This window comes from Coloeus monedula (genome assembly GCF_965178545.1).
Source record: "Coloeus monedula genome assembly, chromosome: 1".
Taxonomy (NCBI): Eukaryota; Metazoa; Chordata; class Aves; order Passeriformes; family Corvidae; genus Coloeus; species Coloeus monedula.
Window position 1 is genome coordinate 38,587,979 of NC_138781.1, and position 15,379 is coordinate 38,603,357.

At 39.8% G+C, this 15,379-nt stretch overlaps 1 protein-coding gene across 1 annotated transcript in view; it reads left to right on the plus strand.

Annotated features, from left to right (window-relative positions):
- The first annotated feature begins 202 nt into the window (after positions 1-202).
- LOC309586380 (ubiquitin-conjugating enzyme E2 E2) overlaps positions 203-15,379 on the plus strand; it is a 204,360-nt gene continuing 189,183 nt past the window's right edge. Inside the window, exons 1-3 of the mRNA XM_082303168.1 lie at positions 203-276; positions 4,903-5,091; positions 13,187-13,237. Coding sequence (XP_082159294.1) covers positions 4,916-5,091; positions 13,187-13,237 — 227 coding nt within the window. The 5' untranslated portion in view covers positions 203-276; positions 4,903-4,915. The remainder of the gene's footprint in view (positions 277-4,902; positions 5,092-13,186; positions 13,238-15,379) is intronic.

The window sequence follows — 15,379 nt, forward strand, 5'->3', positions numbered from 1 at the left end:
GCGCGCGCGGCAGCGGCTTCACTTCTCTCCGGGCAGCGGGGGCAGGAGCGGCGGCGGTGGGAGAAGCAGCAGCGGCCGCCGCTCGCTGCTGCTCGGGAGAGACGGGAAAGGGGAGAGGAAGGCGAGAGCGAGGAGCGCGGGGGAGCGGGCTCATGACTCAGTGAGTGGCTGCAGCCCCTTTCCAGCCTCGCGCCCGGCCGGAGTCGGGGCGACCGCGACGGATTGTCCCGCAGCCTGTGCCCGGCACCAGCGAGAGAGACCTGCGCTCGCCTGCAGGTAGCAGCGGCTTTCTCCCCGTCTCTCCCGGGGTACACCTACCTCTGCCCCGGCTGAGCTCCCCGTCTGCCTCCCCTCCCCCCCGCAGGGCTCCTACCCCCGCGTCGCTCGCCATCCCTCCCCCACAGCAGCACCCTCTCCCCCACATTTGTCTGCGACCCTCGGTCTCTACCTTTATCCTTCATCTTCCCTCCCCTCTCCGCGTCTCCCTGGTGCTGCCTGGTACCCCCTTCCCCCCCTTGTCATCCTCGGCCGTGTCCTTTCTTAGCAACCGTCCCGGCCGCCCCCCCCCGCCGCCCCCGGCCACCTCGGCATCTCTGCCGGCGCTCCCCGCTCCCCCAGGCTCCATCCAGCCTCCATTGCTCCTCAGCACCCCCACACCCTTTCAGCAACTCTTCCGTGTCCATTTGTCCTGCTCGCCCTGCTGCGGGCGGGAGCAGCGACCACCCCCGCTCCCCACTGCCTCTCTGGTCCTGCTCCGCATGGTCCCCGTGGCACTCGCTGCGCCCCTGGGTCGCTCGGGCGCCGGGGTACCCCCTGCCCCCCAGCACGGTCGAGCCTCCCGGGATGCGCTATCCCCACATCCCCCGCCGCAGCGGTGGGCACCTCGGGCTGGAGCCCCTCGGGAAAGGGACTACACACCCCTCCCTCCCCCCCTCACCCCGGAGCGCCCCGAGGAGCCCCGCAGCCCATCCCTCTCCCTTCCCTCATGTGCCCCCGACGTCTTCCTCTCGCAGTCTCCTCCTCCTCCTCCTCCTCCTCCTCCTCCTCCTCTTCTCCTCGGTTGTCTCCTACTTCTCACCCTGGCCGGGCCGCCGCCCGCCCAGCCGTGGGAGAGTGGGATGTATGTGGTTCTGGGGATGCTCATGGCCCCCACCCGTTCCCCTACGGCGGGGGCTTCCCTACGGGAGAGTCGCGCGTGTGCCCACTCAGGGCCGTGGGAGTCCGGGGCTGCCGTCCTGTCCCGTCCCATCCCTCCGGGTGACCGTCTCAGTGGCGGACCCTCCCCGGCCACAACCTGGATTCTTTCTGCCTCCGTCCTGCGGTGTTGTGGTCTTTTTGCCCTTTATGGTTTCTAATGAAGATGAAGTAAGGCGGCTGCTGCCGTTGATGCTCGTAGTGGACTCTGCAGAAAGATTCAATTTATCTTGGCTTATAGGAAATTACGACCGCTTTAGAAAGACATCATCACTAGCTCTGCCGCCCTTGGGACCCATCTGCACGTTGCCAGGATCTTGCTGTCTCCGACTGGTGGAATTTTTTATTTTTATTTTTTTCGATGGGGTGTGATGTGTGATCATGACTGGTGGTTTGGGTATTTTTGTCTTTTTTGTTGTTGTTGTTGGTTTGTTTATTTTTGTTGTTGTTGTTTTTTCGGGTTTGTTTTTATTTTGAGGAGGAAGGGGAAGGTGCCAGTGGACATATCTGACAAAAGCAAAATATTTTGGACACTTCACTTCGAATTGATAGTCGTAGTTACACTTGTAATCTGTCTCTGTACTGATGCATCTCACGTTAAGGGAGAGACTTTTACGTCCGCTTTCAGTTCTTCCTCTGTCCCCTCTGCTCATTTTTCTCTGCACAACAGCAGGGAGGTTAGCAACCCTTGTCTGAATGTAGAATAGCCTGGCAGCCGGGAACCTGGACATTGTGTGTCTTCCCTCTTGCTCTGTGTGACAGTTGCAAACACCTTATGGCTCTTCAGATTCAAGGAGTATCTTGTATTTCTGTCTGTGTTAGTGGCAGCAAACTGTTTTCTTCACAGTGTCATCCCCTCAGTTGATTTTTTTCCCCCCATTGTCTTATTTGTCCATATGTTTGTGTGTCTTTTAAGTTTGACCCCTTTTGAAGTGTCTAATTTCAGGCCCCTTAAAACACACTTCTACTGAAATATTGAGCATCCCTTGAACAAAACTTCCTGAAATTGCAGATATTGTGAGGAGAGGAAATAGAAAGAATTGCCTGGATGTCAGAAGGGGGAACAGGGAAAGAAGGAGAAAGGAAAAAAACCCAAAAACAACCTCCCCCCCTCCCCAGAAGCTAGCCAGACATCAAATGACAGATTTAAGCATTTTCCTCTTGTAAATGCTGGCATTACATGTTACAGTAATTGTATGCTCTGGGCTACTGTTACAGTGTTTGTCTGCTGGATAGTATCTGAACTTATGAAGTGAATACAGTTGTTTTTTGGATAATAGTAATATTTATAGCCAAGATTATTCATAGCAGATGTCCTATGCATATAAGCATTGTTAAATATGCTTTTTGCTTTCTGGTCTGCAATGTTAAAGCCTATGTACATTGTGAAAAGAGAATTTTTCTCTTCAAAATAAGATGTATTAAGCAAAGTTCAGAAGTAAAATCTAGGGCAAATAAAAACAAACAAAAGTGTTATAAAAAGAGATGAAGTTGTATTTTAACTTTATGTAGACTCAAGGAAAGTGGGTACTTATTACCAAAATTCCATTATAGTTGCATATTTTGACTTGTCAAAATGTGATACTTTTGTTGTTTATTACCTCTAAGTGTTCTGCAGCTTTTACCTTGAAATCTGACAACCAGGATTTAAATATCTGAACATCAGCCTGTGTAAATTTACAAACTATGTTAAATATATTGTTGTAGCTGTACTATAGGAGAAATTGTTTGCTAGGAAGGGACAATTTCTGTATTTTAAGTTTAGGGCAGAAACTGTGCATTATTTCAGTTACCTTAACAAGCAGGCTAGGTGTTGTGTATTTATTTATATTTATATATGAAAATATTATTTTCTGTTATAAAATAAAAAATGCAGCTTAAGCTAGTTAAGGGAAACCTTAGTCACATATCTACCACTTGGTATTGCTTGCTATGTCTTTTAATGTCTAAACATTTTGAAGGGATGCCATACTTCCAGAATTCTTTTTCAGTATAGCTCACACATTAGACAAAAAACACATAGTTCCTCCTAAAGTTAGTTAAATGTGTCAATGAGGCCCGAAGAGATTATTTCTTCTACTTCATAGTGTGTACTATTTGATAGAATTAGATCTTGGTAAAGGTTTTTCAGTATAGGACTAAATTTACTTCTATTCTGCAGCTAGAACACTTATGCCTTTTTAAAAAGCATCCTTTTCAATGTAACCCTGTTGGCATTGATATTAATTTACTTTACCTTTGCTGTCTCTTTCCATAAATATGTACAGGGAGATGAACTTTGTTTAATCCACAGAACAAGCATGGTTGAATCTGAGCCTGAAATCTCATTATTCTCCCTTGAGCGAGTCTTAAAACATATAATAGTCAAGGTGAATAGTTTTGTTCTTAATTGTGATGATGTCTGTACATAGGTAGGAGGAAAAGCGAGTTGAAGTTCGCAGCAATTTGAATCTCTTTGTGTAAGAAAGAGCAAATTCTTGATTCAGACAGACTTGATCAGAAAACCACCCAGATATATGGGGATTGCGTGGGTGTAAGCAAGTAACGTTTGGGCCTGTGTGCTTTTTATTAAAAATCTCTAGAGAAGGATATATATATAACATAGGTATATAAGCTACAGATTCAGAGTTAAAGGGAAGACCTGGCTTTCAGCTTGGTTTTGTTTTGCTTTGGTTTTGGTTTTGTTGGTTTGGGTTTTTTGTTTGTTTTTGTTTTTTTGTGGTTTTTTTTTAAATCACTCAGTGACAGTACGTATGCTAATTCAGTAAGAGTTTTCCATGGACATCTGCCCTTCATTAGAATAGTTTGAGAGTTTGAGAAGTCATGACAGCTGTAACAGTGGGCTTGTAATTCCTCATCTGTCGGCATATTGTTATACTATTTAAAATGAAATAACTAGTATCAGAAGTGTGTGAATAAAGCACTCGACTAACTTGACTTCTGAAATATACTGAGATTTCTTGCTGCTCACGTTCTCTAACAGCTTTGCTGCCTCATGTTTCTTGGATGATATTTGTCAGGAAAAAACTTCCTTATATACTCTACCAACGTGCTTACCATTTTAGTAAATACAAACAGTCCTGTGTTAGAGCTTTTTAGTTATGTGTTTCCATCAAGCATGCCAAGATGTGGATTTTGTAATGTGGAAACCCACACTGTAGACTTGAAATGAACCCACAGATTTATTTCATATGGGATAACAGAGAGTCCTAAGATAGTAATAACTCTCAGTTTTCAACAAGCTGTGGTAGATTTGAACTGGTGGCATAGTTGATGGGACAGCTAACTCATGGTATTGCTGCGTGGTTGAGAAACATAATTCCCAGTGAATGGCTTTTCCCTTGCAGGATTACATTTCCCACATAACTTCAGTAACTTCTGGGTTTCATATATATATATATATGAGGGGTTTGGTGGAGCAAGTCGGTTTGTTTGTTTATTTTGGTTTTTTGTTTATAGGTTGGTAGGGTTTTTCTGGGGGGTGAGTTGGGGGTGGTGTAGGGTTTAAAATTGCCAGCTCTTGAATCATTGTTAAGATGCTTGTGGCAAAAATCTTCAGTATGAGGATTACTGAACTGCTGTGACACAAGCATTATTTTATTAAGACAAAGTCATATATCCCGTGTGTTTTTTCCTTAAAGCATGTAAGAAATACAATTGGGCAGATTCTTCTTGAAAAGCTAACTTTAGTTGTTTGTCTTCATTCAGTGCAGCATCTGCCATGTCTACAGAGGGGCAGAGAGTGGATGATAGTCCAAGCACTAGTGGAGGCAGTTCTGATGGAGATCAGCGTGAAGGTGTTCAGCAGGAACAAGAAAGGGAGCAAGTTCAACCCAAGAAAAAAGAGGGGAAAATATCAAGCAAAACAGCTGCTAAATTGTCTACTAGTGCTAAAAGGTACGTGTTCTTCCTGGTTGTTTATTTTCCTTTCTCTTCTTTCAGCTGAGCATCAGATGTGTGTATTGACTCAGTATATTAATTTTCTGATTATTATAACACTACTGTATCAGTGTAATAGCCTTTTGAAACTGGTCACAATAATGAGACCTGTATACTTTTTCCTTTCTTTGTTAGTTTGCCTCTTTCACGTGGTTTCAATAGTTGCTTGCATGATAAAAGCTGACATTTTTTTATTGCTAATAAAACTCAGACAGTTTTGTAGCCTTATAAAATATATCTCTGTATGTGTATGTATGACTGATGTTGAAACTTGTCAGTGTAACTTACAGTTAATTAGCCATAAACATTTCAGACAGTTCAGTAACTCAGCATGTTAGGACTACTGTAATACCTATTGCTGTGAAGTACTGCCTTTTCTTTTCCCAGATGGTCAGGTCAGAAATACTTGAGTGAGCAACAAATGCATGTTGGTTTCATTACTTTAAATTGTGATCTGTTTTAATACCCATTTCTTTTCCTTCCCTTTTCTGTTTGAGATGAAAGGTTGGTTTGTAGAATAGCTATTTAAATTATTCTATGCTATCATGTCCATCTCCAGATAACGATTGTCTTGCTTGGACCAGACAGAAGGAATTTACAGCTTAGTGTTGCTTTGCTAGTACGTGTAGGGCTGTTAGTCTGGGCAAATGGGATTAGAGCAATTGAAGTTAAAAAGCACTCATAAAATAATCTGACAAGAGACCAGCTCTGCAGACTGTCCTGATGCAGAATTCCCAGATCTCGTTTCTTTACTAATCCAAGGCTGTGTAAACTACAAGAAAAAAGACTGGAATTGTACCACTGTGGTGCTGTGGTAAAGGAGAAGCATCGAGCCCCTACTGCCATAATTTATAACATATGCATGTAGTCAGAGTCTGTAAATAACAATATATAAACGTGTGTGTACATCTCTTCAGGATTCAAGTCTGGTTTGTCTTAATGTGTCCCTTACCAATTACATCCTCTCCTGAACTAAAGTACCTTTTGTGTTTCCAGTGAGGTACTGTCATGCTTTTTGTTCTGCTATAGATACCTTCCTTATAGCTAGCTTTTCTTCAGTTCTAATTCCCTGGAGAAATACTTTCTGGACACCCATTTCCTACTATGACACTATTAGGAGATTACCTGATCATACCACTTACAGAATGGCCAGCAAAACTTGCTTGTGTTTCCTTTCATGAGAAGAAGGGAAAAAAAATCCACCCAGCTTTCACTACAAACCATGATGTTATTCATATAGTTAATCCTCACAGCCGTTATGGTTTCTGGTCTTCTCTTTTGTCTGCTTCTTGCTATTAGTATTTTTTAAATATTAGGAATACTGGATTATTCATGACTTTTAAGGTCATAAAAACAGTTTCCAGCATCTTTAGAAAGCAGTCTGTGTATTCTGAACTTTGTACAATGCCTGGTGTAATGATGCTACAATTCTGACAAGGGCCTGTGGACACTATCCTATTAAAAAATTAATAATGATATGTCAGAAATTGGTCTATTAATCGTAGCTTTGTATCTTCAAAGCTTAGAGCTTTTATCAACAAGCATTTTACAGCGATAAAATTACTTAAACCTTTTAAAGTTTAATCATATCTGCTTATGGTTCTGCTGAAACTAATTATGCCATCAGTTGCTGACATCAGTACATTTGCCAGTTAGACTCTAAAGCTAGTTTCACATGTGTAGTAATATTGATTATACATTTTAGAAATATACATTTGATTATACAATTTAAAAGCTGACATGACTTACAGTAGTTCTGTAGATATGTGTACAGTATTTTTGAAAAGAAACGTATTTTAGGAGTGCTGGTTGTCATAGCACTTTCTGGAAGGACTACAGAAACAGTTTTTCTAGTAATGGTTTTTTTTATTAGTATCATTGTTTTGGGGTTGGTTTTTTTTTGGGGGGGGGCAAGTTTGGTTTTTTGTTTGTGAGTATTCTGTAGTTTGTCATTGTGTTAAAATTGGGATTGTACCTTCTCTAATCTGGCCAGGTTTTCATATTAAAGGTTTTGTTTCTTTGCTTTTTTATTAAATCAGTAGTATCTCAGGAAAGGTAAATCAGAAATTAAAGTAGAGTCTAAAAAGGAGAGGAGTGGCATAAAGGAAAGAAAAATGTCTTAGAGTCCTCAATATGTGATAAGTATTACAGAAACTGTCCATATAAAATATATCCATAGTAATATTTTAGTTCAGTAGAAATGAGAAATAGTGCAGGATTAATAAGGCTTTACTCTGGTACCTTCATTATAGTGAAAGGAATCAATTCTGCTAAAACCAGTAGAACGCTCAAACAGCAGAGTGTAGTGCAGTTGTGGCTGTGGTCAGGATTCCTTAATTCCTGTTAAAAGCATCAAACACCAGCAAGTTCACTGGAGCTAAACTCACAGACTACAGACTTGATTCTAGCCTGAGTTTGGAAATCAGATTTTCTCACTTGGAAATCTTTTTCATTCATATGGAATTGCAGTCACAGTATTTTTGGATTGCATTTATGATACCTACTGGATATGAATGAAGGCTCATGCATTTCTCTTTGGGAAACTCCTGGTTTGCTTTTTATTAGTATGTTTATGTAGTCAGTTAGATTTAAAGAATTTTCAGTAGCATGAGGTTTTATATAAATCAAGATTTGGCAGAGTGCAGACTTTTGCTTGTGTAATAGTAAACTGCTCCTGTGTCTTATGTATGACTGTTCATGCAGCTTAACTGCTTTCCAAAGTGATCTGATTACAGAGGCTATATGAAACCACTTAAATTTCTATTTGAGTAAGACTTTTGGTATTAAGATATGGAGTTTCTTCTGTTAGCATTGCTGTGGATGGCATCAAGAAGGCAGAATGCCATCACATGCTGTCCTTCTCTGTTAATACTTTAGGGCTAGCTGCTATACAGGTGTAATAGCTTACAGCATATGTCGTGCAGTGTACCGGTCCTTCAATTTTCCTCACCCAGAGGGCATCACCTTAAATAGCAACCTTTCTTACCCAACATGTCAAGATTGAGAAACTCGCTGCATATCACAATTACAGTTCAGACCTGGAATTGAATTGCTGTCCTTGAAAACAGCAGGCATCTTGTTACCTCTTAAGTAGCAAATCTTAGCATGACCTTTGGATTGAGAGAAGTGTAACCATTCTTGGCTGACATAGTAGCTCAACAAATAAATGTATTGTTTTGCTTGGCTCCCGAAATTGCTGGTTGAAAAATCTGTCAACCTTAATGTCCAATCCTGACACTTTTTAATAAATATCTGTGCCTACAATGAATTGTGAACTCTACAACTTTAGCTGTATCTTTTTATTGTTCAAAGAAGTTGCAGCCTTAAGGAGGAGCAAATAAGTGATAGATTAAATTGGTTCGAAATTCAACAAAGTAAAACTGAACATTTTTCCCTTCCCCCTCTCTCCCCCCCCACCTTTTTTTTTTTCCTGAGGGGTTTATCACAGCACTATTTTTAAGGAATCTGGAAATGATATTTAGCATGTTGAATATGACGGCAAAAGATGGAGTGCTTTTTCTTAAAAGAAATATCCTTGTCTTTTATCCGTCTTTTAGTGAGTAGACGAGAATATTCTTTTCCTCCAGTATGAATCTAACTATCTTTAGATCAATTTCCTGCTCAGTCACAATTTATTTAGCATTGAAATACATACCAGTGACTACATTTTTAAGTATTTTCTAAGTAGTATGTTCTTCAGTATAGGCTATTGATTCATCTGGCTTTTATGAGTAGAGAGACATGTAGTTTAGAAAAGTGGATGTGGTAAAAATAGCTTATTGTCATATAGTCCTTTATTTTATTTCTTTTCCTATTGATAATGTTGGGAAATCCTCTAAGTTGTTCACGTCTCTCTTAGCTTTAGAGAACTTTTAACTGTTTCATGAAGGAAACAACACTCAGTGCCTTTAGGCTTGGTACAGTAGTAAATATGTACCTGAGAGAATTAATAATATTTGAAATCCACGATGTACTTTCATGCTTCTGAATTTACGAGTAGATTAACCTTTGCACTGTTACTGGAAGGCAACTATGTTTGTTCTTTTCTCTTAGTAAAATGGAGTGATTTCTTTTTAATATAGATGTGTGTGTGTGTGTATATATGAGAGAGAAGAGTCAAATGACTTCTCTAAGACCAAACAAAAATTATTAGATCTGACATTGCAAATTAAATGTCTTATGTGTGCAGCCCAGGGCTTTGATTACTAGCAAGGGTCTCACCCCCTACCATCACCCCATTTCCCAATATGTACTAAACCGTAATGTCATTACTTTAAATATAAACTGGATATGTATAATGATTTGAATTTCAAGGGCTTTTCCTCTTTGACATAGCTAAACATAACTGTTATTGAGGCAGAAAATCCTAAGAAACAGATGCCAGAAAGGACCCTGAAAAAAGTGTTTTGTTGCCAGAGGCCGCATATTCTTGCGGTGAATCCTCTGTGGTCAGTGAAGGAAATGAGGCACGTCCTCTCCTGTGGCAGATTTTGAGGGCAACTCCATGGGGATGTGAAACAAGTGCCAGAGCACATGCAGACAAAGGGCAGCTTGCACACTGGAGGTCTCTATCAGTGCAAGGCTCTCTGGGATGCTGTCCGATGATTTAATTGTAACTTTGAATGCTGTGACATGTGAACAATCTATTGCATGTCAGCTGTTCTGCAGAAACTGTTTATGAATGAGCTCTCAGCATGAATGCAAGGTAAATTAAGGTTTCAACAAAAGAAATGTAAGGTGTATAAATTAATTTTAGTTTGGGACACCACAGAGTAGGAGAATAAACATGGACAGCTTGCTGAGGAGCAATTGATGGACAGTATTGCATTAATATGTTTATCTTGTTTGTATAAAAATAATCATGAATGAAATGTGTCTTTATCTTAGATGTTTGCAAGAACAATGATGTCTTTTGAACATCAATAGACAGTGCCATCCGATCAATTTTTATGTTTTGAAGCAGAAAAGCAGTTTGTCCTTGTCTGCTCAATCACAGAATAGATTGATAAAGGGCCATTTTAATGCTCTTGGCATTACAAGTTTTGGGTTGAGCCAGAACAGATGGAGAAAATGAGAGACCCTTTTGTTTTCAAAATGTAAGGAATGTGGGTTAGGATTTAGGAGGAAGAGTGTAAAGTTTTTGATCTAGGACTGAAGTTGCTGAAGTTGTCAATCCATTCTTGACATGCCTCATACTTACTCTAATGCCATGAAATATTAGCTGCTTTTACTACTATATGTAAAGCAAAGGAATGATGTCTGACTCTATAATAAAGTGCAATGCCATCATTCTGTAACTTCACAAAAGGCTGAAAAAGCAAATCAGCTCATAAATCACAAAATTGAAGTTTCCATGCAACCTAGGTTTTCTGTAGTTTGAATTTGTGATAGTATAAATTTCAAAATCATGGCAGAAGTTTTTAATATACCAAAGAAATATTTTAAGCATTCCCACAGTTATAATATCTCCCTTCTAAAAGTTGTGATTTGTTGGGATTGTTTAAATGGGCTGTTTAAAAATATTTTTGTTGTGCTTAAACTTCACTAATTTAAAAATGGGGTGACTTTCAGTGTTACTACAATGATTTTGTGCTTGATTAAGGAGACTGTGCCTGTATTTTTATAAGAAAGGTATGATACTTATTGGAGGAATTCTATGTGCTGGTGATACAAACATCTCAATGAGTAGAAAAAGCCAGTAAAGATCAAATTGCTCCCCCTTCACAGAAGTAACTGTGTGTGTTTGTGTGTATGTAGGGTACACACCAGCTCTGTATGTAGGCTATATACACCCAGCTGTGGCAGAGATCAGGTATTCAAGGACTTGACTTGGAAGCATCAGCCTGGGAGTGTCCAGAAATCCTTAACAACAAAATTGCTCTCCCTGGAGTTAAAACTCTGGCAGGATGCATGTAATGTCTCTGTGGGTGACCTAGAGGATATGGCAGAGTGTACTCTAAAGTTTTCAGATGACACCAAGTTGGGTGGGAGCAGTTGGTACATGCAGGTGCATTTTATATTATATATGCCACCTGAATGCTTATTTTGATGAGCCATTTACTTTGCCTGTATTTATATGCATAGAAGCTAGAAGGAAATCTAAGCATCTGGAAGAGTATTTTTATCTTTTCAATGATCTCATCAGGTCTTAATAAATGATTATTACCTCTGCCTACAAATCTTGCCCACATATGTCCTAATTATTTCAGAATGTGAATGATAAAGGCTTGAGTTTCTGGTTCAGGCCAGTTCTTCTACTGATGTTGGTTCATTTATTCATTATAGCTGTAAAATCAGTTCATAATGGCATAAGGGGAATTTTGATAGTGGCTGTGAGACTCCTTAACATGTAAGATTGTGTTTGGATTGTAACATTATATAAAGAATTAAACCGCTCATTTTTATGTTATATATGCCAATATACCTGAATGCTTATTTTGGTAAGCCATTTTCTTAACCTGTATTTATATGCAAAATAGATAGCAATCATTTTTAACAAGGTATGTGTAGGTCAGGCCTGAACCTTTGGCTTGTGGCTTGAGCACCTATCTCAGGGTTTTGAGTAGTATTATTGTGTTATTATTTCTTTTTTAGTTTAGGGAATAATAGGAGTAGCAGTCTGCTCTGTGCATGAAATCTTGTGAAGGAGGAGGCACAAAAAGAATGCTGAGGATATATTGAATTGTTTTTCTTTTCCTTCCTCCTTCTAAATGTTCATGTTTTTGAGCTGAAGTAGCCTATAAAAAAAAGCCTTGGACATAGTTTATAGGGAAGGTGGCATTCGCAGTCCTGCTTATGGCATCATACTCTGGCAAGTCTTTGGGAACTGTAAACTCCTACAAGTTCCTTTGGGAACTCTGTCTCCTATTCTGCATACTTAATTTCTTCAGAGGTCAAGATACTGGCTCTCATGCAGATGCTGGTGTAAGGGAAAAGAACCCCCATTGCCAGCTGTGGCAGAGATCAGGTATTGAAGGACTTGGCTGGGAAGCGTCAGCCTGGGAATATCCAGAAATGCTTAACAACGAAGTTGCTGTCCCTGGGGGAAGCACTCTGGCAGGATGCCTGTAATGTCTTTATTGGTGACCTGGAGGATATGGCAGAGTGCACTGAGAAGTTTTCAGATGACAAGCAGTTTGTACACGCAGGGCCAAGGCTACGGCTCAGAGGGATCTGGCCAGGCTGCAGGGGAGGGTTGACAGAGAACTCATGAAATTCACAAGGGACAAATGAACGCCATGTACATGGAGAGGACTTACCCCTTGTACAGATACATACTGGGGACCATCTCTTCTCAGAAGGACGTGGGGGCCTTGGCAGACAGCAAGCTCAGTGTGAGGCAGCAACAAAGGCTGGGCTGCCTCCTGGGAGGTATTAACAGAAGCATAGTCCATAGACAGATAAAAGAGATTTACCTGTCTTTACTCAGCTCTCATTAGACTGTATCTGGGATAACATTTACAGTTTTGTCCCCTCAGTGAAAAGAAGGCAGATACCAGAGCAAGTCCAGCAGCAGGTCCCTAGGCTGACCAGGGAGCTGGAGCACTTCCCTTTGGGGGAACCTGATTATCAGCCTGCTAATATGTTGGAGGTTGTGAGGCCCTGGGTGGGCTTATTCTGGGCAACTTTCCTTTGAGCTGGGGGGTTTTGCCCTGCCAGTACAATATACATTAAGAAGCTAAATATTTGGGAGGGTAAGAACTATAAGACATATAGTTGGAGGGAAAATAGAGGAGGAGGGTATATGAGACATTTAGTAATTGTGTAAGTGAGCAAAGGAGCTGAGAATCCTGACCTATGGAAAATGTGTGATTTTCTAGGTGGCTGCTCAAGGCATTTCTTCCATGTTGGAGGTTCATTTCTCAGAAAAGATTTGATTTTTTCTTCTACATGTTCTTGCACAGTTTCATGAAACGTTATAGCATCAGGTTTCAATCAGAAGTTCTAAGAATTATATTTTGTTACTATTGATTGCTGTAGAAATGTTCATAAAGTTGAAAGAAACAGATTAAAAAAGAAGTCCTAATAATATCTTTTTTTTTTTCCTCTTAAGAATTCAGAAAGAACTTGCAGAAATTACATTAGACCCTCCTCCAAACTGTAGGTAAGTTCACCTGGATTTTATTCATTTGGAATATGGAAATGAAATGTATGGAGCTGTGGAAATTGCATAGGGGACTGGAGTAAATTTTAGCTATTCCTTTGTGCTGATTATTTAGTAATTTTGGAGTAAGAGCTGATAGATAATATGTTGCCTACATATAAGGAATTGATATGACACTTTCTGGTAACCAAAGTAGTGGCATAAATGGATGAACTCTATGATGCATTAATCGATACAGGACAAATATCAAATCACCCTTCATTTGAGATAATAAATCAATAGTATTTTGTTTGGTTCTGTAAAATGTAATCTTAGTGGCAGTTGCTTGGTGTATTTGATTCCTTTCTCTTCCAAGTTGTTAACACCCTGTGAATATAATGAGCAAAGGAAAATGTTATAGACACAAACTGTTAGTAGTTTTCTGACTGTGTTTGTGGCAATCAATTGCCATATTCAGTGGACACTTCCTGAATTAGAGTGTATCCTCATATAGACTTTCTGATAATGGTTATGTGCTTGTTTGATTTGGTTTAGGTTTTTTGTTTTGTTGTGGAGGGGTTTTTTTTTTTTGTTTTGTTTTTGGGGGTTTTTTTGAGGGGTTTTTTCGTCAGATATGTTTACTTCTGGTGTGTTTAAAATTGGCTTTGAAATGAATGATGAGGTAGACCTTGAAGCCCTCACTGTCTAGTGGCTGGGGCTGTATACAGTTGTTTTCAGATTGCTGTCTTGGGCTTCTTATCTGTCAGCTTGATGTACAGTCAGTGTTGGAGATGGGCCAGGGCTGCACATTGCTGTTTAAAGGAGTCCCTGCCACTGCACCTCTCGTGGTGAGAGGTTGGGCTCAGTGCAGAATAGCTTCCACCTAGTCCTGCCAACCCATTTCAACTGATGTGGTTAGTCGGTTTCATTCTGTTAATGCACTAAGAAGAAAGATTGATAGAAATGGCTGATTGCATGCAGCTTGTGTAATGAATCCCAGTATGTTTCAGTATCGAATTAACTAAGCAACTGGTAGTAAAAATGACAGTCAGCTTTATTGTTTTGGTCTCTTGACAAAAGTATGTGTAAGAAAATATTCTAACAAGATTTGATGTGGTTGTGCTGGATCTCAAGATGTAAGTCAAGTGCCTATGTACCAAAGTGCTGCTTAGTGAAGTAGCCTCACAATAATAGCATTTGAAGAGTATTTCAGTCAATTAGGACAAACAGTTTTTTGCTAGATAAAACATTTTAATAGCTAAGCTGTTCTGTCATGCTTACGACTGTGTGTGTCTTCAGTCACATCAAAGCTGTTTCATGTGGCAGATTTTACTTCGGTGTTGATGACTGTTGCCTATTAGTGGATTGATATGCTGAGATGAATATGAAACTTCAGTCTGTTGTAGAAGAATGCTTAAATCTTTGAACTGAGAGTAAAAGGCTTAGAGGTTTTTACAGTGGTGTCATTTTTTCTAGTTTTCTGAGGCCTTCTCTTTATAACAAAGCAGTTGTTTCAGTATACAAGATACTATTATATTTGATTTTTTTTTTTTGCTAGCAGGTGTAAAGTAAGCATTGGCTGTCTTGGTGGAAAGCCCTTTGGTGACTTGCAATTTAAAAAAAAAAAAAACAAGTGCACTGGAGGTTTCCTGGGTTTGTTGAATTATTTACACTAATGATAAAATAGCAGTAAAGTACACTCCATGATGCTGTTTTGCAAAATCACAAAATTACGTCTAACTTCATGTGTCTGCTGCTTTAACACAGTTCTTAAGATGCAGAATTACTTCATGTTGTGATCTTGATAGATAACCATTAGTAACTTTATTATTAGCAAATATGTTTTTATAGTCAATACAGAGTCACTTCATTTAGTTTTATGCTTTGTTGACATAGTCTAAACAGTGTTTTCATCTTTCATTTTTCTGAAGTTCATTTTTGAACTTCATCTGTTTTCTGTTACGTTAAACATTACAAAATAAATACATCAGCCAGGCATGATTCTTCAGAATAATGAGGAAAGCTGAGCTATTGTACGGTATATCTTACCCTAAAGGATCAATACATCCTTTCCTGGTTTTAGTGAAATTTAGGTCATCATTAAAAGACATGTTAGCTTTTTCTATTAAAAAGCCCAACCATATTTCATAAAGATAATTTCAT